This window comes from Pelophylax lessonae (assembly GCF_965119305.1).
Source record: "Pelophylax lessonae genome assembly, chromosome: 1".
In the NCBI taxonomy this organism is placed as follows: Eukaryota; Metazoa; Chordata; class Amphibia; order Anura; family Ranidae; genus Pelophylax; species Pelophylax lessonae.
Window position 1 is genome coordinate 849,861,593 of NC_138768.1, and position 23,694 is coordinate 849,885,286.

General features: G+C 44.3%; 1 protein-coding gene across 2 annotated transcripts in view; it reads left to right on the forward strand.

Moving 5' to 3' along the window:
- The window catches only part of SIGLEC1 (sialic acid binding Ig like lectin 1), a 121,046-nt gene extending 100,110 nt beyond the window's left edge, over window positions 1-20,936 (forward strand). For both annotated transcript variants that reach the window (XM_082243800.1, XM_082243801.1), the window contains 5 exons: window positions 1,104-1,352; window positions 7,065-7,367; window positions 8,413-8,509; window positions 15,821-15,893; window positions 20,829-20,936. In XM_082243800.1, the coding sequence (XP_082099926.1) occupies window positions 1,104-1,352; window positions 7,065-7,367; window positions 8,413-8,509; window positions 15,821-15,893; window positions 20,829-20,834 (728 nt within the window). In that variant the 3' untranslated portion in view covers window positions 20,835-20,936. The remainder of the gene's footprint in view (window positions 1-1,103; window positions 1,353-7,064; window positions 7,368-8,412; window positions 8,510-15,820; window positions 15,894-20,828) is intronic.
- The last annotated feature ends 2,758 nt before the right edge of the window (window positions 20,937-23,694 follow it).

The window sequence follows — 23,694 nt, forward strand, 5'->3', positions numbered from 1 at the left end:
AATGGTTGCTTCCATATGGAGGCAGATATACTGGGGCAGGATGGCCCTCCTGCGTGAAATCACGTACCTGTACATGATTTTGCGCACAGGGTCTGGGGCGCGTGCGCACGATGCCGGCAACCTGCTTCCGCCCTGACTGGACACGGCGAGAGCCAATCAGTGGTAACCACCGATCATTCACAGAAGAGGCAGAATGGCGGTCTGGCAATGTAAATAAGGCAGACCGCCGTTCTGTCAGAGAGGAAGATGGAGACCTTTTGTTTCTGCTAAACAGAAACACAGATCTCTGTCTTTCTCCAGTTTGGCCATCCCCCACACAGTTAGCAAGCACTCCCTAGTAGCACACTTACACTTAACCCTTTGATTGCCCCTGATGTTAACCCCTTCCCTGCCATTAATACAGTGAGAGTGCATTTTTTTTAGCACTGATCACTGCATCACTGTTCTTTAGGCTGTTTTCTTTTCACAACGACTTGATATGGGCAGTAGAAAAACACTGAATTATGGCCACTAGATGGAGCTGCGGAGCATAGGAAACACATGGGTTTCTGTAACAATGTAATAGTTCTAGGGATCATTGGTTACATTTTTTTGCTAATTTCCTCTAGCAGTCTGTAGAAGTGCTCCATAATTGTTACCAGAGAACCTCAACAGTTGACTATCCAAGCTGTGTGCTGCGATGCCTTGTTTCACAAGGTTTACTCTGCGCTTTGACTCTTTCCCTGTTCGATGCGTACAGGGGAGCTGCGAACTCTGCCAACTGCGGGGCGGCCTGGGTTGCCTCCCCGAGCCTCCATACCCCAAAAAGGAGATGTTAAAAAATATGCGCGATCGACCGGGCGACCGCCCAGAGGAGGGTCGTCATGCTCGTATAGCGCAGAATGAGTCCAGTCCACAAGCCAGCGAGTTGCCGAAGTATGACTCGGTGCAGCACAACCGGGGAGTCAACCCCGTGTGGCTCTTGGCTTGCAGAGTCATCTTTCGGCAATGCACCTTCGCCCCATATAAACAAGCTCTTTAAATATTTACATTGATTTATCTATTTATGCGCACTGCAACATTGATTGGAAAATATTTGAAACCTTTTTCTAACTCTGTTCCAGCTGCCATGGTGTTGGTAAGGCCATCAAGCGAGGTAGAAGAGGGCCACTCGGTGAATCTCACATGCCAGGCTCCAACAGCTGACAATACTACTTATACCTGGTACAAGAACAACAGGTGGCTCCATGAAAGCTCCCAGAAGTCTCTACTGCTGCCCAAAGTGTCCAGTTCAGATACCGGTTCTTATCACTGTTTAGCCAAGCACTGGCGAGGAAACAGTGTCTCCCCCCTTGTGGGAATGAGCATCCTATGTAAGCATCTACCTTGTGATAATGATGAAGGCCAAAAGTCCATTAATGTATTTTGTTGGAAATCAAAAGAATGTGAATCAGCGCTTATGATCCGAGTGAAAAGCTGCTAGCAAAAAAGTGAAAAATATACATACACTAAAATATCAAATATACAAAAAGATTGCAGCGCTTAAATAGAATAAAGTGCAAACATGTTAAAGTGCATCAATTGTATACATTGTCCCAATGATGGGTTATAACATAACAATATAACGATTGTTTATTCAAAAATTCAAAAGTTCATTAAAAGTGTCCCAGTGCAAATGATAAATCGTAAAAGTTCACACGTGTAGCTGTGTCCACCACCGCATAAGTGAATTTCAAACTCACCAGAGCCAAATGCTGTCTATGTTATAGGACAGCGATAGGGTATTTGACAATAAACCTTGCGATCTCTTCAATTCTGGGTTCTCGGCGACATCCGGCCACAGGGACACCCTCCAGTTAATTTGTCAACTCAACACATCACATGAGAGTTCAAATAAAAAAGGAAGAGGCTCATGGTGTAGTACGAAGTAAAAGTTGAAATTTAATAAAATACAGTAACACTGACAACCAATACAGTGTACATATGATAAAAAAAAAAAGTAAAAAGACTTACATCAAAAGCCACCACTTCAAAAATGGAGTGATGGCTGGACCTTAGGCATTGAGGTAATAGCTCTACGGCTGTTTGGCGTCCAACGCGTCATCAGGAGCCTCTTCCTTTTTATTTGAACTCTCATGTGATGTGTTGAGCTGACAAATTAACTGGAGGGTGTCCCTGTGGCCGGATGTCGTCGAGAACCCAGAATTCCAGAGATCACAAGGTTTATTGTCAAATACCCTATTGCCAGGGCCGGACTGGGTATGAAAACCAGCCCTGGAAAAAATTACATACCAGCCCCATAGCATTGCGTCGTCATACCAGCACAACGTTAAGTTCTTGTTCATAAAAAGGTGCCCCCTTTCAATGCACAGTGACCACAGCATTGCCCCCATTCATTGCAGAGTGCCCACAGCATTGCCCCCAATGATCATTGCAGAGCGCCACAGCATTACCCCCAATGATCATTGCAGAGCGCCACAGCATTGCCCCCATTCATTGCAGAGCGCCATAGCCTTGCCCCCATTCATTGCAGAGCGCCACAGCCTTGCCCCCATTCAATGCAGAGCGCCACAGCCTTGCCCCCATTCATTGCAGAGCGCCACAGCTTTGCCCCCATTCATTGCAGAGCGCCACAGCCTTGCCCCCATTCATTGCAGAGCGCCACAGCCTTGCCCCCATTCATTGCAGAGCGCCACAGCATTGAGCCCATTCATTGCAGAGCGCCACAGCATTGCCCCCATTCATTGCAGAGCGCCACAGCATTGTCCCCAATCATTGCAGAGCGCCACAGCATTGTCCCCATTCATTGCAGAGCGCAACAGCATTGTCCTCATTCATTGCAGAGCGCACAGCATTTCCCCCATTCATTGCAGAGCGCACAGCATTGCCCCCATTCATTGCAGAATGCCACAGCATTGCCCCCATTCATTGCAGAATGCCACAGCATTGCCCCCATTCATTGCAGAGCGTCACAGCATTGCCCCCATTCATTGCAGAGCGCCACAGCATTGCCCCCATTCATTGCAGAGCGCCACAGCATTGCCCCCATTCATTGCAGAGCGCACAGCATTGTCCCCATTCATTGCAGAGCGCCACAGCATTGCCCCCATTCATTGCAGAGCGCACAGCATTGCCCCCATTCATTGCAGAGCGCACAGCATTGCCCTTATTCATTGCAGAGCGCACAGCATTGCCCCCATTCATTGCAGAGCGCACAGCATTGTCCCCATTCATTGCAGAGCGCACAGCATTGACCCCATTCATTGCAGAGCGCACAGCATTGCCCCCATTCATTGCAGAGCGCACAGCATTGTCCCCATTCATTGCAGAGCGCACAGCATTGCCCCCATTTATTGCAGAGCGCACAGCATTGTCCCCATTCATTGCAGAGCGCACAGCATTGTCCCCATTCATTGCAGAGCGCCACAGCATTGTCCCCATTCATTGCAGAGCGCACAGCATTGTCCCCATTCATTGCAGAGCGCACAGCATTGTCCCCATTCATTGGCAGCATGATGATATACTACTTACCAGGCACGACGACTGGATGGGACACACCGCACAGCACACACACTCGACAGTCTGCACCAGCCAGAGCCAGCTCCGCCGTCCACCGCGCAGGCCGCCCCCGCCGTGACGTCATGCCGCTCACAGCGGGAGCGCAGAGGGGGCCGGGGCAGTGCACGCAGCCTGGCTGCACAGCGTCAGCGGCCGCCGGCCAATCGGCAAGGAGCGCGAGCGGCCAATCAGCGGCGAGCGGCCCCATCAATGGAATCCTTAAAGCGGGACTGCGGGCGGCCGGCAAACTTAAAGCGGCGCTCTGCGGGCGGCCCTATCAAAGCGGCCCCAGGGCCGGCGGCCCACCGGGAAATATCCCGGTATCCCGATACGCCGGCCCTGCCTATTGCTGTCCTATAACATAGACAGCATTTGGCTCTGGTGAGTTTGAAATTCACTTATACGGTGGTTGGACACAGCTACACTGGTGAACTTTTACGATTTATCATTTTCACTTGGACACTTTTAATGAGCTTTTGAATTTTTGAATGAACAATTGTTATATATTGTTATGTTATAACCCATCATTGGGAAAATGTATACAATTGATGCACTTTAATATGTTTGCAATTTATTCTATTAAGACAGAGTAAAGGGTATGGACCACTTCCTGTCCGGGGCAATTTTTTAAATTTTTGACACACATGTTAAACAGGTTTTTGATAACAGATGATAACAGAGTACGACTAGAAAGTTACTATTTAGGCCTCTTGCACACACGATACGCCTGTTTGAGCACCTACTTTTCCAGACTTCTTTTTTTTTGTATGTATTTGCGTGTATTTTTGCGTATATTTGTTCGTGCAATTTCACGTGCACATGCGCATTTTTGCGTCAATGCGCAAAAACATAGTCTAGTGTTCCTGCTCTGCATAATGGGCATTTGCGCACATTTATGTGCATGAGATATAAATTACTAACAAAAAAAGCTGATTTTTCTATTTTTTTTACTGAAGAATAGTTTACGCGCCTGTGTGCATAGGCACATTACAATTAATAGGAGGGCTGGAGGATAGGGAACGCTTCTGGTTATAGCTGTAATAATAGAGACAGTCACAGTGAAATAAAGCCAAAAAAGTATGGTTTGTGAAAATAACTTAAATGACTTATGGCTGCCCATGAACCATGATCCATTTTTCATTTTGGAGTGGAGCTTCATTTAACCACTTGCCGACCGCCGCCCGACTATATACGGTGGCGGTCAGCCCCTCCCAGGCAAAGTGACGTACCGGTACGTCACTAGCCTGGGAGCGAATAGGGGGCGAGTGTGCGCCACCGGAGGCGCGCTCCCGCCCCCCGCTCGTACCCGAAGAAGCCGGCGCGTGTGACCGGCAGACCCAATGTCCGCCGGTCACTCGCAATCGATGGGTAGAGAGGGAGAAAGGCAGGCGGCTAATGTAAACAAAGCCGCCTGTCATTCTCCCCTGTGTAAAAGCACTGATCACTCGGTCCTGCTATGTAAGACCGTTGGTCTGTGCTGTTACACACACAGCCACAGCCAATGACAGTAAGAAACACGCCCCTAGGGACACACTTAACCCCTCCCCTCCCAGTGTCATTTTTACAGTAACAGTGCATATGTATAGCACCGATTACTGTAGTAATGTCCCTGGTACCCCCAAAAGTGTCAAAAATGTCAGTCAAGGGTCCGATCTGTCCGCCCCAATGTCACAGTACCGCAAAAAAAATTGCAGATCGCCGCCATTACTCGTTAAAAAAAAAAGACAACAAAAATGACAAAAATCTTTCCCTTTAGTTAGTAAACGCAATAACTTTTGCGCAAACCAATCAAAATACGCTTATTGTGATTTTTTTTACCAAACACAGGTAGCAGAAAACAAATTGGTCAAAAATGTAAAAAAAAATTGATTTTTCCTTTTTTTTGGGGGGGGAATTTCATATAAAAAATTTGAAAAATATTGTTATTTTTGCAAAATTGTCGCTCTTTTATTGTTTATAGCGCATGATATAAAAATCGCACAGGTGATCAAATACCAACAAAAGAAAGCTCTGTTTGTGGGGAAAAAAAGGACGTCAAATTAATTTAGGTACAGCGTCGCACAACCACGCAATTGTCCGTTAAAGTCACGCAGTGCCGAATCGCAAAATACCCCCTGGTCAGGAAGGGGGTAAAATCTTCCGGGGCTTAAGTGGTTAAGTTATTTTCACAAACCATACTTTTTGGCTTTATTTCACTGTGACTGTCTCTATTATTACAGCTATAACCAGAAGCGCTCCCTATCCTCCAGCCCTCCTATTGATCAGACTCTACACCCAGGAGTCCCCAACGGAGCTGCTGAGGTTGTATACAGGCTCTCCATTCACTGGTAATTTGGGCGCCCTGTCTCTCCTTGTCTGCCATTACATTACAATTAACGGCCTGTATTTTAGCTCAGTAAAAAAAAAGCTGTACTGAGCTTTTTCAAGCTCCAGGGTACAAGAGGCCTGAAAGGGCAAAGGCAATTGGCAATGGCGTAATGTGCTAGTATACATCACATACTAACTCATTATGAAATTCTTACCTTAGAACGAATCCCTCCAGCAGCACACTGTCACAGGACAGGACCTGAGCAGGGCTTCCATCTTCCCCCAATCTTCCTTCCCGATTTGCGGGCTTCGGCTGTATAAGTGGTAAGGTCCACAATGACATCACTCCCTCGGCATGGAGCTCTGAAGGTCCTGGTACAGTAGTCCAGAACATGCTAGGGAACCCTGGTTGAGAATGGCTGGTTTGGTTTTGTTAAAGGGGCATGCAACCTTCCTCCTTCCTGCATGATTCAGTGCTGGGGGCATGATTGGGCAATCAAAAGGCCCCAGTGCTGTCACGTGTAGGTGGGTAGTCATTTCTGAGTTTTAACCAGACCAACTGAAAGCTACCCAAAGCTTTTTCTTTTTTTTTTTATTTGCCCTGTAGGTGAATTCTCCAAGTCTTTGTACCTCTCTACTTATCTGTACATTGGATAACATTCCTAAAGTCATAGGTGTGCGCAGCCTTTTGCATTAGGGTGTGCACCCCAAAGCTCAAACACACATGCCTTTCTCTGCAGCCTCAGCTGCACTGGACAGTAAATGAATGGGAAGTGCCCTGTGCTGAGCAGCTTCCTGTTCATTCACAAGCTGAAGCATAGTAAACCCAGTTGTGTTCACAATGTTCATTTGGAAAAGGAAGGCACTAGTAAATTACATATTTACTAGCCCCTTTCCCCACTCTCCATCCTGCAGGGTAGTGATTAGGGTGTGCCCAGGCACACCTGGCACACCCCCTGCGCACACCTATGCCTAAAGTGTATGTCCAGACTGTCCAGGGAGAGAGATTTACCCTTACTTCCTGTCCCGCTGACAAAGTTTTACTAGAAAGGAAGTGAGAGGTACTCTCCAACAGCAACACATACAGGAGAACCGCTACCGAATTTTTAACAAAGTGCTCAGGTTCCTCCCCCCCACAGATCCTAAAGGTGTGCCTAACCTCCAGTTGGTGTGTTGCAGGGCCATTCAATGATAATATTTTCTTTAATATCATTTGGCAGATGGTCCTCGTAACTTGGTACTGACGTCATACCTGGAAACACAAGGAAGAAGGAGAGCGATTATTGTGTGCCAGGCTGACAGCAACCCTCCATCCATGATCTCCCTGATCCGCAATGATATCGAACTAAGTACCTCGGCACTAACGTTGGTCGACCGAGGGGACAAGTACTGGTCTTCTGCCTCTTATAACTACCTGAAGCTGGAGATAAGAGACATCACCGCTGAGGATTCCGGGAGCTACATTTGCATTGTTAGTAATAAATTAGGCACCACAAGGTCATCAATACACCTTGAGACTATAGGTAAGTGGCTTTCTTTTTCCACTTTTCCCCAGCAAGTTGTAATATGTTTTGCTTCACAAATTCTACTTTTATTTTGTGGTTGATTTGAGGTAAGTGCATACTTCTGGCTGCAGTTTTTGTTGCAAGGAAAAATTTGGGCTTTTGTTTCAGTGGGGTGGTACTTTTGGATTTTGGAGATCTTTCCTTTATAATTGGGCTATATTGCTTATAATTGTATGTTGAAAGGGCCTTTATTTTTGGTGAAACTGCTTTTTTTCAGCAAGGCTTTCAAATATTTGAAGGGGGGGCTGGGATTGAGCTTTATTTTATTTTGATAAGGCCTTTTTTCAGGGGGGGGGGGTTGACTCATAGCACAGCATTCACTTATTACTAAGCATCTGTTCTTGGAGCTACATTTTGTTCACAGCAGACCACTGCACCTAAACCCCTTGACGTTATATTACTTACATTCACTGCACTTCCCCTTTACCTGTTGATAAAATAAAGGTTAGGCATACCCATTTAGGCCTTTTATCTCTTTTTATACCTTATACATATATATATATATATCCGCAAATTGGCCTAAAACTATGAAAAAAATAGATTTTTAATTTTTTTTTATTGAGAATGTTATATAGCAGAAAGTAAAAAATATTGTTTTTTTTTCAGAATTGTCTCTCTTTTTTTGTTTATAGCGCAAAAAATAAAAATCGCCCAGGTGATCAAATACCACCAAAAGAAATCTCCATTTGTGGGAAAAAATGACATCAATTTTATTTGGGTACAGCGTCGCACGACCGTGCAATTGTCAGTTAAAGTAATGCAGTGCCAAATCGCAAAAAATAGCCTGGTCATTAAGGGGGGTAAATCCTTCTGGTCCAGAACTGGTTAAAGTCTATTGATGCGAGAGACAGCCAGGCAGATAGCCTTTTCAGGAGATCAACAATAAAAGCCCCTATATTTCTGAAATGACAGATTTCCTTTAAACTGAGAATCTCTCTTACTCCATCTTCATCTCACATGTCTTATCTCCCTCTCTCATCCCCTGGTGATCCGCTCTACACAGACAGGACGGATTCCACGTACAAGATCGTCTTTTGGGCTGCATTAGGATGTATTTTACTGTTGATCGGGGTCATCATTGGACTCTATATTTGGAATCAGTAAGTACCGCCATGTTCTTCTACAGTATATTTAATGCTACATTTGTCCTGGGCTTTGTTGCATCTATTATATCCCCAACCCCATTACATCCCCTGGCTTTAGGCTTTGTTCTGGGAAAGCAGAAATACATTGTTGAAATGCAAAGGATTTGTACATCTGTTTAGCCAGTCTTGTGATCCATGTTCTCCTGCTAGACAGCACAGCCAGGTCCTACAATCACTTAACCACTTGCTGACCGCTCATGTTGAGCCTACTTCGGCAAAGTGGTTCGATATCGTCCAGCGATGTAGACCTACGTCGCTGGACTCCTCCCCTTGTGGGCCGCGGCTGTATTCAGTCACAGCGGGAGTCGGGCCAGGGGAGGAGTGGTGATGATCACCGCTGCTCTTCCCCGATCGTCCAGGAATCGAGTGAGTAAAACCGCCCACCTGTGTAAACAAAGCGGGCGGATCTCCTAAGTGACAGGCAGGGACAGATTGCCGGATTCAGCATAGCTGAACCTGCGATCTGTCCCTGTGTCACACAATCCCCTCCCCCCACACACGTCAGTAAGCACCAGGCATACATTAACCCCTTGATCACCAATAAAAGTTAACCCCTTCCCTGCCAGTGTCATTTTTACAGTAACAGTGCATATGTATAGCACTGATTACTGTAGTAATGTCACTGGTCCCCCCAAAAGTGTCAAAAATGTCAGTCAAGGGTCCGATCTGTCCGCCGCAATGTCGCAGTCCCGCAAAAAAAATTGCAGATCGCCGCCATTACTCGTTAAAAAAAAAAACAATAAAAATTTCCCGGAGTTAGTAGCCGCGATAACTTTTGCGCAAACCAATCAAAATACGCTTATAGCGATTTTTTTTACCAAAAATAGGTAGCAGAAAACAAATTGGCCTAAAATGTTAAACAATTTAGATTTTTACATTTTTTTGTGGGGGAATTTCATATAAAAAAATGTGAAAAATATTGTTATTTTTTCAAAATTGTCGCTTTTTTTTGTTTATAGCGCAAAAAGTAAAAATTGCACAGGTGATCGAATACCACCAAAAGAAAGCTCTGTTTGTGGGGGAAAAAAAGACATAAATTTAATTTGGGTACAGCGTCGCACGACCGCGCAATTGTCCGTTAAAATAATGCAGTGCCGAATCGCAAAATATGGCCTGGTCAGGAAGGGGGTAAAATCTTCCGGTCTTAAAGCGGTTAAAAATACACTCATTGAGAATTTTTTTGTCAAAGACATGTAGCTAAATACAAAAAAAAGTAAACAAAAAAAAGTAGTAAACAACTGCGCTAAACCAAAAAGATTGTAAGCGCAACTTATATTTATACAATGTAGCTAAATACATTTTGGCCTAAATATATGACAAAAATTGAATATATTGGATATTTTTTAACTGTCAAAGTAGAAAAATATTGTTATTTTTTCAAAATTGTCACTTTTTTTTATTAATATCGCAAAAAATAAAAATCACACAGGTGATCAAATACCACCAAAAGAAAGCTCTGTTTGTGGGAAAAAAAGGATGTAAATTTCATTTGGGTACAGCGTCGCACGACCGCGCAATTGTCAGTTAAATTCGCACAGTGCCGAATCGCACAAAGTGGCCCAGACGTAAAGCAGGAAAATCCTCCGGTGGTAAAGTGGTTAAATCTCTTCATTCAGCAGTGTTCAGGATCAGTCCCAGCCTGTGATTGGACATTAAAAGAGCAGCACATAAATGAGTAAATACTTAGGGCCGCCATTAGAAATTTAGGAGCCCCATACAGCCTGCCGGTCAGGGCTCTCCCCCCACCCCACACAGAGAGGGGACTTTAACCACGTGCCGACGGGCCAGCAGTACATATAGTGCGGCAGGTCGGCTCTGTTCCGCAAAACGATGTAATTGTACATACGGGGGTCTGCGCGCCCTTTTGCCGCAGGGATACAATCAATGGGTCCGGTGGCCGCAATTGCCCCTGAGTACCAGCGATCGCTCCCCGTGGAGACAGAACGGTGGTCTGCTGTTGTAAACACAGCAGTCCACTCTTCTGTCAGTAACGAACACATGGATCCTCCTTTTTAGGATCACAGGTCTCTGTGTTGATTCCATAAGCCCATCCCCCCCCAGTTAGAAAACACCCCCAAGGCTCACATTTAGCTCTTTGATCGCCCCCAGTATTAACCCCTTCCCTGCCAGTGTCATTATTACAGTAACAGTGCATATTTTTAGCACTGATTACTGTAGTAATGTCACTGGTATCCCCAAAAGTGTCAAAAATGTCAGCCAAGGGTCCGATCTGTCCGCCGCAATGTCGCAGTCCCGCTAAAAATCCCTGATTGCCGCCATTACTAGTAAAATAAATAGATAAAAATGACAAATCTTTCCCCTAGTTTGTAGACGCGATTAACTTTTGCGCAAACCAATCAAAATACGCTTATTGGGATTTTTGTTAACCAAAAAATATGTAGCAGAATACAAATTGGCCCAAAATGATAAAAAAAATTAGATTTTTACATTTTTTTTTATTGGGAATGTTATATAGCAGAAAATTAAAAATATTGTTTTTTTTTTTTTTTTCAGAATTGTCACTTTTTTTGTTTATAGCGCAAAAATAAAAAGCGCAGAGGTGATCAAATACCACCAAAAGAAAGCTCTGTTTGTGGGAAAAAAAAGGACATCAATTTTATTTAGGTACAGCGTTGCACGACCGCGCAATTGTCAGTTAAATAACGCAGTGCCAATGGTCATTGAGGGGGAAAATCTTCCAGTCCAGAACTGGTTAAAGGGTTACTAAACCCAGGAGCTTGCAGTCACTATATCTGATGTCCCACAGTACACAGAACATGGAAAGGCAATTATTTTAGTAAATATAAACTGCTAAATACCTTTTCTCATTAGCAGTATATAGCAGTTTTGTGACTTCTATAAGCGTCAGGTTAAAGCTTGTAGGAGGAGTTTAATTCTCCTCTGACTGTCCTATGAGGCTGCTGGACCTCTAGTCCTCTGTCTGGACAGTGCTGATTGGCTCTGTGCTGATCACATGCACTCTCCCAAGAAAAAAAAAAATCTCTAGCAATACACACCAAACTGAGCATGTGCAGAGTGCCCCTAAGCCTCTGTTTTATCAGGAGATGGTTTGGGGACAGTAAAAGAAGGAGAGGATCAGAGAAGACAGGATCAAACAGCCTTTTTACACAATACAGAGGATTAACCCCTTAGGTTCCACAGTGAGTATAACAAGCATGCTTTACTACATATGCAGACTGATTGTACTGTTGTGGGTTTAGTAACACTCTAAGTATATTCTTGTGTACGCACAGCTATCCTACCAGCTGTGGCTCTCAGCAATCAAATAAAAGTTCCCCCAGGCCTCACCAGTTTGGCAGCAGGGGCAGGAGACAGAGAGGGGACTATTTCCTAGTTTTTGGGGTCAAGCAGATGACTCCTGTGCTGCGGCTCCCACAATTAAATTAATTTCCTGATAAAGAAGAAGAGGTCAGAACTTTATTTTAATTGTCCATGGTGTGGAGGAATACTCCAAAAATGAGCAAATAGTCCGCTCTCTGTTCCCGGCATCTGCTGCTGAACTGATGGGGCCCAGAGAACTTTTATCTCATTGCTTTTATTGTGCATGCGTCGGAAGGTTTTTAATTGATTGGGTCCAGGCCTGGTACAGGGATGCCGGCTTTACGCCCCCTATTAGGTTCCCTAATAGGGCCCGGGCCCAGTACAGGAGTGCTGTCCCTACCCCCCTCAGCTAAACTGACGGAGCCCGGTACAGGTTAGCCGGCTCTACCCCCCTCTAAAGGCTAAACTGATGGGGCCTGGACCTGGTACTGGTGTTCTTGTACTCCCCCCATCGGCTAAACTGATGGGGTCAGGGCCCGGTAAAGACATGGCTGTACCCCAAAAGTGGCTAAACTGATGGGGCCCAGGCACGGTACAGGAGTGCTAGCTCTACCCCACCCCCCCATCAGCTAGCCAGGTTTAATAGCGCCAACTCTACCCCCCCTTTGACTAAACTGATGGGGCCCAGGCCCAGTACAGGAGGACTGGTTCTAACTAATAAGGCCCGGGTCCGGTACAGGAGTTCTGTCCCTAACCCCCTCAGCTAAAATGATGGGGCCAGGTACAGATTAGCCGGCTCTACCCCCCTCTAATGGCTAAACTGATGGGGCCTGGACCTGGTACAGGTGTGCTTGTATTCCCCCATCGGCTAAACTGATGGAGTTGGGGCCCGGTAAAGACGTGCCTGTACCCCATCATTGGCTAAACTGATGGGTGCTGGGCCCAGTACAGAAGTGCTAGCTCTACCCCCCCCCCACCAGCTAAACTGATGGGGCCTGGGCCAGGTTTAGCAGTGCCATATCTACCCCCCTTTTTACTAAACTGATCGGGCCCGGTACAGGAGTGCTAGCTCTACCCCCCCATCAGCTAGACTGATGGGGCCCGGGCCAGGTTTAATAGTGCCAACTCTACCCCCCTTTTGACTAAACTGATGGGGCCCAGGCCCAGTACAGGAGGACTGGTTCTAACTAATAAGGCCCGAGTCCGGTAGGAGTTCTGTCCCTAACCCCCTCAGCTAAAATGATGGGGCCCGGTACAGATTAGCCGGCTCTACCCCCATCTAATGGCTAAACTGATGAGGCCTGGACCTGGTACAGGTGTGCTTGTACTTTCCCATCGGCTAAACTGATGGGGTCAGGGCCTGGCACAGGAGTGCTAGCTCTACACCCCCCACCCACCCATCAACTAAACTGATGGTGCCTGGGCCAGGTTTAGCAGTGCCAGCTCTACCCCCCTTTTGACTAAAATGACCGGGCCCGGTACAGGAGTGCTAGCTCTATCCCCTCCCCATCAGATAAAGTGATGGGTCCCAGGCCATTTTAGGAATGTCAGCTCTACCCACCTATTGGCTAAATTGATGGGGCCTGGGCCCTGTACAGGATTGCCCAGTACAGGAGGGCTGGCTTTACCCCCTATCGGTAGCCCTACTTGTGCTTTCCCTTCCAACAGGGGTCTGTTTTCAGACAGCACTGTTTAAAGTAATAGAACCCAGTTTGACTGTCTAAGGCTTGCCTCACATGGGATTACATTCAGCTAAGACTCCTTTTATATTAGTTGTGTGATTTTCAGTGCAACTTTGGAGTCCGACTTTGATACAACTGTGAAGTGACTTTTATAGGACTTTTACACTCTCTGGCATTGAAGTTGTGTCAAAGTCAGATCAAAGTAGTGCAGGAATCTTTTCTGAAGTCGCAGCGACTTCAGTAATGTCAATTGGAGCAGCTATCATAGAGCTACATGGCATTTCACATATCTTGCGATTTGGGGTCTCACAAGTCAGATCCTAAGTCGCACAAGTGTGGAAGAAGCCTCAAGGTGAAGATATTCAGATATTTTCACAAGTTGTATGGAAATAATGTTTCATAAATGAATACATCATTGGGCTAAAATATGCATTTTGATATATCTTGCTGAAGTGTAGCTTTAAAGCAGAACTCCAGTCTAAAGTAAAAAAAAAAAAAAAAAATCCCATTAAAAGTAAAAAAAAAAAAAAAAATGCATCTTTGCTGCAATACTTACCTTCAATCCAGAGATACCCCCGCAGTACTTCTTTTTTGCCACTAGATGCCCACAGTCTTTTGGGTTGAATGAGGGTGCCTCTGAGCCCAGGCTAAAAGGGCAACACAGCCTGGGCCTAAAGTACTACAGCATTAAGAGGAAGTCGATGCAGGAGAAAGGCCGACCCCATCCCCCACCCCCACCCCCAGCACCGCAACCGCCCACAATGTCAGCAGTCTGGCCAGAAGATCCTTGGGGGGGGGGGGGTTGCTGTGTATTTTTTGCTCTTTATCTTATGGAGAGATAGCACATCAGGGCAGTTTGAAAATAAATATAATGATAAATAAAATATAAAGTTAAATTAAAAACAAGGGGCAATTGGGACTTTAAATGAAACTGCGGGTGCAATCCAGGGAAATTAGATAAATTGGTAATTTCATATAAAGGATTGATATGTGTACATGTAAAATCATAACACAATAAAAAATATATAACATCACATTTAATTGATTAAAGTCCCAATTTCCCCTTGTTTTTAATTTAACTTGCCTTAAAGCGGAGTTCCAGCCATTTACTCACCTGTCCAACGGTCCAGCGATGCGGCCGCCGGAAGCCTCGATCCTCTCCCTCGGCGCCGGCATCACTGCTGTGGGCACCCGGCTGTTACAGTTTGCGGCTTCACAGCCGGGTACCCACTGCGCATGCGCGAGTCGCGCTGCGCGCCGTGATTGGCCGGTGTAACGTTAAAAAACCATACCCCGTGGAGAAACCATACCCTCGTCACTTCCGGGCTGAAACAGCTGAGCAGCGCAGCAGTGCGCATGCTCAGAGCCCCGGATACGTGATTGAACATTAAAGAATTAGACAAGTGCGCATGCTCGGTGGGCATGAAATTCTCACGGCACTGTGTGTAATGTAAAACTTGCGGCGCTTACATTAAAACAGCTCATCTGAAACGTAAATCATCTCCGCTCTTCGCCCTGTCACTGCCCTCATCTCCGGTAATAAATATAAAAGCGGCGGTGGGTGTATGAGATGTAAATGTGACGGCGATCGCGGCTCCGTGATCCGCTTTTATATTTATTACCGGAGATGAGGGCAGTGACAGGGCGAAGAGCGGAGATTATTTACGTTTCAGAGGAGCTGTTTTAATGTAAGCGCCGCAAGTTTAACTACCGTGAGAAATCCATACCCTCCGTAGCGGAACCGGAAGTGACGAGGGTATGGTTTTCTCACGGGTATGGATTTTTCACGGAACACCTGCAATCTTCTGGGACCTCTGACGTGTCCCAGAAGATTGCAGGGAGGGAGGGGGAGAGGAGAACTTCCGCTCAGGGCGCCGCGGCGCTCCGAGCGGAAGTGGGAGCGGGTACCTGTCAAAACTAGGTACCCGCTCCCCCCCCCAAAAAATGACATGCCAAATGTGGCATGTCGGGGGGTCAGGACTCCCTAAAGCGGAAGTTCCACTTTTGGGTGGAACTCCGCTTTAAGGATGGAGGTATATGACCCTACCTTGTCATATCTTCATTTAAATTCCCAACTTTTTTCCGATAAGTAAAATATAATAAAAATAATGAAGAAATGATAAACAGAATACTATCACTACAGGGATCATGATCATCATAATATAATATTTTTTTTTAAATGTTGGAAAAAAAAAAGGCATAAAAAAAAAAAATGCAAAATTATTATAGGGCTGCTAAAGTGGCCTCCTAAATAATGAGTGATAATATTACTTGGGAAACCACTGCTGTTTCTATCTTTTAGCAGAAAGCAAGAACGATCGATTTTGAACACAGACACTGAGTCGTTGGAAATGGACTGCAAGGAAACCACCCAGGTAATTCATTTTGAAATTCCTGTGATGCTTAGCGACATCTAGTGGCCAAATGCAGTATTTTCTGTTTTAAATCAATGAAAAACATTCAACGGGCACAGGAAATAACCAAATAATATATATATTTTTTTCCATTTACACAAATGTAAGTGTTATTTCACAGGGTGATTGCTTATTTTTTTTTTTTTTTTTTTTTTAAGAAATACACCCCTTTAAGCTAAGAGTGGTAGAATAAAAATAAAAGTATTATCATAATTAAAATTATTATTTTAATAATTTTGTGACAATTTTTTACAATTTTGTGACAGTTTTTCTTCATTTTTTTGTAAAGTTTTCAAGATTTTGAAGTAGAACTCCAATATTTTTTTTTCTGGATACCCCTCCTCTCACCACCCACCCACCCCCACATTCCACCTATTTTCACTCAGCTCATAGGTAAATTTATTTCTATAGAAATATGCAACACCCACCGTTTAATTCTCTAGGGCTTCTGCTTAAAAAATATATATATATATATATATATATATATATATATATATATATATATATATATATACAGTATCTCACAGTAGTGAGTACACCCCTCACATTTTTGTAACTATTTTATTATATCTTTTCATGTGACAACACTGAAGAAATGACACTTTGCTACAATGTAAAGTAGTGAGTGTACAGCTTGTATAACAGTGTAAATTTGCCGTCCCCTCAAAATAACTCAACACACAGCCATTAATGTCTAAACCGCTGGCAACAAAAAGTGAGTACACCCCTAAGTGAAAATGTCCAAATTGAGCCCAAAGTGTCAATATTTTGTGTGCCCACCATTATTTTCCAGCGCTGCCTTAACCCTCTTGGGCATGGAGTTGACCAGAGCTTCACAGGTTGCCACTGGAGTCCTCTTCCACTCTTCCATGATGACATCACAGAGCTGGTGGATGTTAGAGACCTTGTGCTCCTCCACCTTCTATTTGAGGATGCCCCACATATGCTCAATAGGGTTTAGGTCTGGAGACATGCTTGGCCAGTCCATCACCTTTACCCTCAGCTTCTTTAGCAAGGCAGTGGTCGTCTTGGAGATGTGTTTGGGGTCATTACCATGTTGGAATACTGCCCAGCTGCCCAGTCTCCGAAGGGAGGGGATCATACTCTGCTTCAGTAAATCACAGTACGTGTTGGCATTCATGGTTCCCTCAATGAACTGCAGCTCCCCAGTGCCGGCAGCACTGATGCAGTCCCAGACCATGACACTCCCACCACCATGCTTGACTTTAGGTAAGACACACTTGTCTTTGTACTCCGAATCCTCGCCTGGTTGCCGCGACACACGCTTGACACCATCTGAACCAAATACGTTTATCTTGGTCTCATCAGACCCCAGGTCATGGTTCCAGTAATCCATGTCCTTAGTCTGCTTGTCTTCAGCAAACAGTTTGCAGGCTTTCTTGTGCATCATCTTTAGAAGAGGCTTCCTTCTGGGACTACAGCCATGCAGACCAATTTGATGCAGTGTGCGGCGTATGGTCTGAGCACTGACAGACTGACCCCCCACCCCTTCAACCTCTGCAGCAATGCTGGCAGCACTCATACATCTATTTCCTATTTTGTCTATTACAACCTCTGGATATGACGATGAGCATGTGCACTCAATGTCTTTGGTCGACCATGGCGAGGCCTGTTCTGAGTGGAACCTGCCCTAATAATCCGCTGTATGGTCTTGGCCACCGTGCTGCAGCTCAGTTTCAGGGTCTTGGCAATCTTCTTATAGCCTAGGCCATCTTTATGTAGAGCAAGCTTTCTTTTTTTCAGATCCTCAGAGAGTTCTTTGCCATGAGGTGAAATGTTGAACTTCCAGTGACCAGTATGAGAGAGTGAGAGCGATAACACCAAATTTAACACACCTGCTCCCCATTCACACCTGAGACCTTGTAACACTAACGAGTCATATGACACCGGGCAGGGAAAATGGCTAATTGGGCCCAATTCAGACACACTCACTTAGGGGTGTACTCACTTTTGTTGCCAGCGGTTTAGACATTAATGGCTGTGTGTTGAGTTATTTTGAGAGGACAGCAAATTTACACTGTTATACAAGCTGTACACTCACTACTTTACATTGTAGCAAAGTGTCATTTCTTCAGTGTTGTCACATGAAAAGATATAATAAAATATTTACAAAAATGTGAGGGGTGTACTCACTTTTGTGAGATACTGTATATGTATATACACACTGAACAAAATTATAAATGCAGCACTTTTGTTTTTGCCCCCATTTTTCATGAGCTGAACTCAAAGATCTAAGACTTACTTAGACTTTACTGCGGTAGGGCGGCTCGGCTGCACAAAATCACGTAGATCTACGTAATTATGGGCACGCGGTTTTTGGCGGTGCGCATGCGTCACCGGAGTCGCGCTCCCACTGTGATTAGACACAGCGGAAGGCAGAGCACGGGAGGAGCGGGATCGATCGCCGTGGGCCTCCCGCAATCTTCGGCAATACTGACAGAAGAGCCGTCTGCCTATGTAAACAATGTAAGACGGCTCTCCTGTCGGACAGGCAGAGAAAGATCATGTGATTCAGTTAAGCTAAATCGCCAATCTCTCTGTGCCTCTGTTCAGTCGATCCTCCTACACAGTTAGTAAGCACATATAGGGAACACATTTAACCCATTGATCACCCCCCGTGTTAACCCCTTCCCTGCCAGTGTTATTATTACAGTAACAGTGCATATTATTTAGCACTGATCACTGTATTAATGTCACTGGTCCCCAAAAAGTGTCACCTAGTGTCAGATTTGTCCACCTGCAATGTCGCAGTCCCGATTGAAAAATGGCTGATCGCCGACATTACTAATAAAAAAAGCAAAAAAAATAAAAAGTCCATAAATCTATCCCATAGTTTGTAAATGTGATAACTTTTGCACAAACCAATTATTATACTCTTTTTGAGATTTTTTTTTTTACCAAAAATATGTAGCAAAATACAAATTGGCCTAAACTGATAAAAAAATTATAATTTTTTAAATTTTTTTTATTGGGAATATTTTATAGCAGAAAGTAGAAAATATTGGTGTTTTTTTCAAAATTGTCACTCTTTTTTGTTTATAACGCAAAAACTAAAAGCCACGCAGGTGATCAAATATCACCATAAGAAAGCGCTATTTGTGGGGAAAAAAAGGACATCAATTGTATTTGGGTACAGCGTTGCATGCCTGCGCAATTGTCAGTTAAAGCAACACAGTGCAGAATCACAAAAAATGGCCTGGTCATTAACCACTTAAGCCCCGGAGGATTTGGCTGCTAAACGACCAGGGGGTATTTTGCGATTCGGCACTGCGTGACTTTAACGGACAATTGTGCGGTCGTGCGACGCTGTACCTAAACTAATTTGGCGTCCTTTTTTTCCCACAAACAGAGCTTTCTTTTGGTGGTATTTGATCACCTGTGCGATTTTTTGATCACGCGCTATAAACAAAAAAAGAGCGACAATTTTGCAAAAATAACAATATTTTTCACATTTTTTTATATGAAATTCCCCAAAAAAAAAAAATGTAAAAATCAAAATTTTTTAACATTTTCGGCCAATTTGTTTTATGCTACCTATGTTTGGTAAAAAAAATCGCAAAAAGCGTATTTTTATTGGTTTGCGCAAAAGTTATTGCGTTTACTAACAAAGGGAAAGATTTCTGTCATTTTTGTTGTTTTTTTTTTAACGCGTAATGGCGGCGATCTGCGATTTTTTTTTTGCGGTACTGCGACATTGGGGCGGACAGATCGGACCCTTGACTGACATTTTTGACACTATTGGGGTTACCAGTGACATTTCTACAGTAATCAGTGCTATACATATGCACTGTTACTATAAAAATACACTGGTAGTGAAGGGGTTAACTTTATTTGGGAGGGAGGGGCTGTGTGTGTCCCTAGGGGCGTGCTTTCTACTGTGATTGGCTGTGGCTTGAGCTGTAAGGACACTGATCAACGGATCTACATACTAGATCCGTGTGATCAGTGTCTTTACAGCGAGGAGAATGACAGGCAGCTTGTTTACACAAGCTGCCTGACATTCTCCCTCTCCCCCGCCGATCGCAGAGTGGCCGGCGGACATCGGGTCCGCCAGTCACACGCGCGGGGGGGGTCCGTGACCGCGCGGGAGCGGGAGCGCGCCGCCGGCGGCGCGCGCTCGCTCTCCAGACCCTCCCAGGCTAGTGACGTACCGCTACGTCACTCTGCCTGTGAGGGGCTGACCGCCGCAGTATATAGTCGTGCGGCGGTCGGCAAGCTGTTAAAGGGGAAAATCCTCCAGGGGCTGAAGTGGTTAAAATCAGTTACAGCAAACAGTTTTTTTTTTTTTTTCCTTTTGGGATAAAGGTTTTACATTTAAAAAAAATAAAAGCTGACCATTGTAAGCACCCCTGTCAGTGGTAAATGGTTTGTCTCATCTATGTAAACTGATGCACGCTGCAGGAGAGCTTGTGCTTTTGAAAAACAGACTTACTGGCTGGATCACCAGGTGAAAATTGAAGGGGAAAAAAAAAATGAATGCCGCCATCACATCTAAGAATTGGTAAGCTGCAATATAAGAAATGTTTGCTTTTGGGTTTAATACTGCTTAAAACCCAAGGACGGAAGACAGTCCTAGTTTATGGGGTACAAATGTGCAGGCGTGGTCAGGAAGGTAAGACTTGAGACGCCAGATGTAAACAGAGGAACCCCACTGACCTGACACTTTGCAATCAGATTGTACAATTTCTGTAAAATATCTCTTCGTCTACCAACCTAAGCAACCCTTGGTGTACTTGTATCCACTCAGGCAGGCCCTCATACTACATAGTTATGGTACATCTAAAGAAAATCAGATTGTATAGTGTGTGGTCACAGGTTATGAGAATTTTTTTATTATATAAAATAACTGGAATTTCACTTTTTTTTTTCTTGTAGAACTGAACCGCCCTCTTGGAATATTCGTTGATAGATATTGGGCTGGCTGGTTTGATATCATTTTGATCAGAAATCATCTATAGAATAAAAGACTTTCCAGTCAATCTGGATGCAAGGATTGAATAAAGATTGGACTGGGATTGGACACCAGGCAGACAGTCCCCATGGGACAGAGACACAACAAACACTCACAGGTTGTAGGAAAAATGGCCAATCAGGAATGTAAAAAACAGAACAGACTCACTGCGCTCAACCTAGGTAGTCCATAAAGACGGTGAAGAAGATTATTTGATGCTGTGCTGAGCTCCTGTCTGCCATAATAGTAACTTCAATTGACATCGGCATGTGATCCCTGAACTGCTTCAATTATTTAATTGGTCACAAGATATAAAAATTCAATGGATTGCGCAATTTAGCCCAGCTGGGGCCTTATAAAATGCATAAGCACTGAAACAATACGTGGAATTTTTATCCTATGTCCAATAAAGTAATTCAAGCAATTTGGGGTTTGAGTGCCGGTTTCAATTGCCCAATCAGTAGAATTCATCCGATTCTTGTTCGTAACTGCCATCCAGAGCTAGGATTAAGGCTTTGCTAGGCTGAAACGCGTAAAGCGCTAAGGCACTGATGGAATTTTTATCCTATGTCCAATAAAGTAATTCAAACAATCCCAAGATCGAGTGCCGGGTTCAATTTCCCAATCAGGAGGATCCATCTGGTTCAAGTTTGCAACTGTCATCTGGAGCTATGATTACCCTGCTGGGCTGAAACGCGTAAGCGCTGAGGCATTGCATGGAATTTTTATCCTATGTCCAATAAAGTAATTCAAGCTATCCCAGGATTGGGTGCCGGTTTCAATTGCCCAATCAGTAGGATCTATCTGGTTTATGTTAAGACTGTTATTCGGAGCTATGATTGAGGCCCAGCTGAGCTGAAAAAGCACTAAGGCATTACATGGAAATTATACCCTGTGTCCAATATAAGTCATTCAAATAAGTAATTCAAACAATCCCGAGATCGAGTGCCGGATTCAGTTGCCCAATCAGGAGGATCTATCCTGTTCATGTTTGTAACTGTCATCTGGAGCAATTATTAAGACTTTGCTGGGCTGAAACGAGTAAAGCGCTAAAGAATCACATGGAATTTTTATCCTGTGTCCAATAAAGTAATTCCAACAATCCGGAGTTCGAGTGCCGATTTTAATTGCCCAATCAGTAGAATTCATCCGATTCTTGTTTGTAACTGCCATCCAGAGCTAGGATTAAGGCTCTGCTAGGCTGAAACTTGTAAAGTGCTAAGGCAATGATATAATTTTTTTATTCTATGTCCAATAAAATCATTCAAACAATCCCGGGATCGAGTGCCGGTTTCAATTGCCCAATCAGTGGAGTTCATCCGATTCTTGTTTGTAACTGCCATCCAGAGCTAGGATTAAGGCTCTGCTAGGCTGAAACTTGTAAAGTGCTAAGGCATTGATAGAACTTTTTTATTCTATGTCCAATAAAGTAATTCAAACAATCCCGGGATCGAGTGCCGGTTTCAATTGCCCAATCAGTGGAGTTCATCCGATTCTTGTTTGTAACTGCCATCCAGAGCTAGGATTAAGGCTCTGCTAGGCTGAAACATGTAAAGCGCTGGGGCATTAATGGAATTTTTATCCTGTGTCCAATAAATTAATTCAAACAATCCTGGGATTGAGTGCCAGTTTCAAGTGCCCAATCAGGAGAATCTAGCCTGTTCATGTTTCTAACTGTCACCTGGAATCAAAGATGTTTCCCGCTGCCAGATTGGACTGGTAGTCTGCATACAGACTGCAATGCAAAATTTCACCACTAGGGAGGCAACATTGTTCTTTTTATTTTTAACAAACTACTCAATTTCCATGTGATTTCAGCCAGAACGCTACTCAAAAAAATAAATAAATAAATCACCTCAAAATAAAAAAAAGCAGCTTTTGCTGCAATAATTAACCTTCAATCTGTCCCGCCAGTACTTCTTTATTACCACAAGATGGCAGTGTCATTCAACTGACTTCCCAAAGCCATCATGGATCCACCCTCAGCCTGTGACTGGACAGTAAATGGAGAAGCAGCACACTGATGGCCTCATCTCTCTGCTCTCTCCTCCTATCAGTATGCTTCTTGAACTAGGAGGCTCTTTGTGTTGCTTCTCCCAGTCTGAGCTCTACAGGGACTGCAAGAGGTGGCTTCAATTCAAAAAGATTTTTAAAAAGCAGATTTTGTATTTTTATATTTAAAAATCTGTATGTTGTGTTGTGTTTTGTATATATAAAGGCATTACTCACTACAGAGCTTCCTTCATTTATGTCTGGAGTTCAGCTTTAAAGGAAGATATGAAGAAGATAGGGAGCCATGACAAGAAGGACGCCATTTCTCATCTCTGGTACCGAAAATGCAAGTTGCCTGGCTGTCATGCATGTGCAGCCTATTGCGTTAGGGTGTGCACCCCAAAGCTCAAACACACTCGCCCTTCTCTGCAGCCTTAGCTGCACTGGACTGTGAATGAATGGGAAGTGCTCTGTGCTGAGTGGCTTCCTATTCATTTACAAATGGAAGCATAGTAAATTATATTTACTTGTTTTAAACGTTTGTTTTCTTTTTTACATTTCTTCAGTTACTTCCTGGTTTCTGGCCTAGGCTATAATGATGTCATACATCCCAGGAGTCTTCAGGAGTAGAGGAGGAGTTTTTCTCAGTTAAGAACACCCTGCTGCCTGCATGCCTGAGCTAAGGGCAGATGGATTCCAGGAAGTAAATGCTACATGAATCATTTCCCCTACTCAAGATGGCCATTGCCAGAGCTGCTGGGTTTTTTTTCTAGGTGATTCTTCAGCCAAATAAAGCAT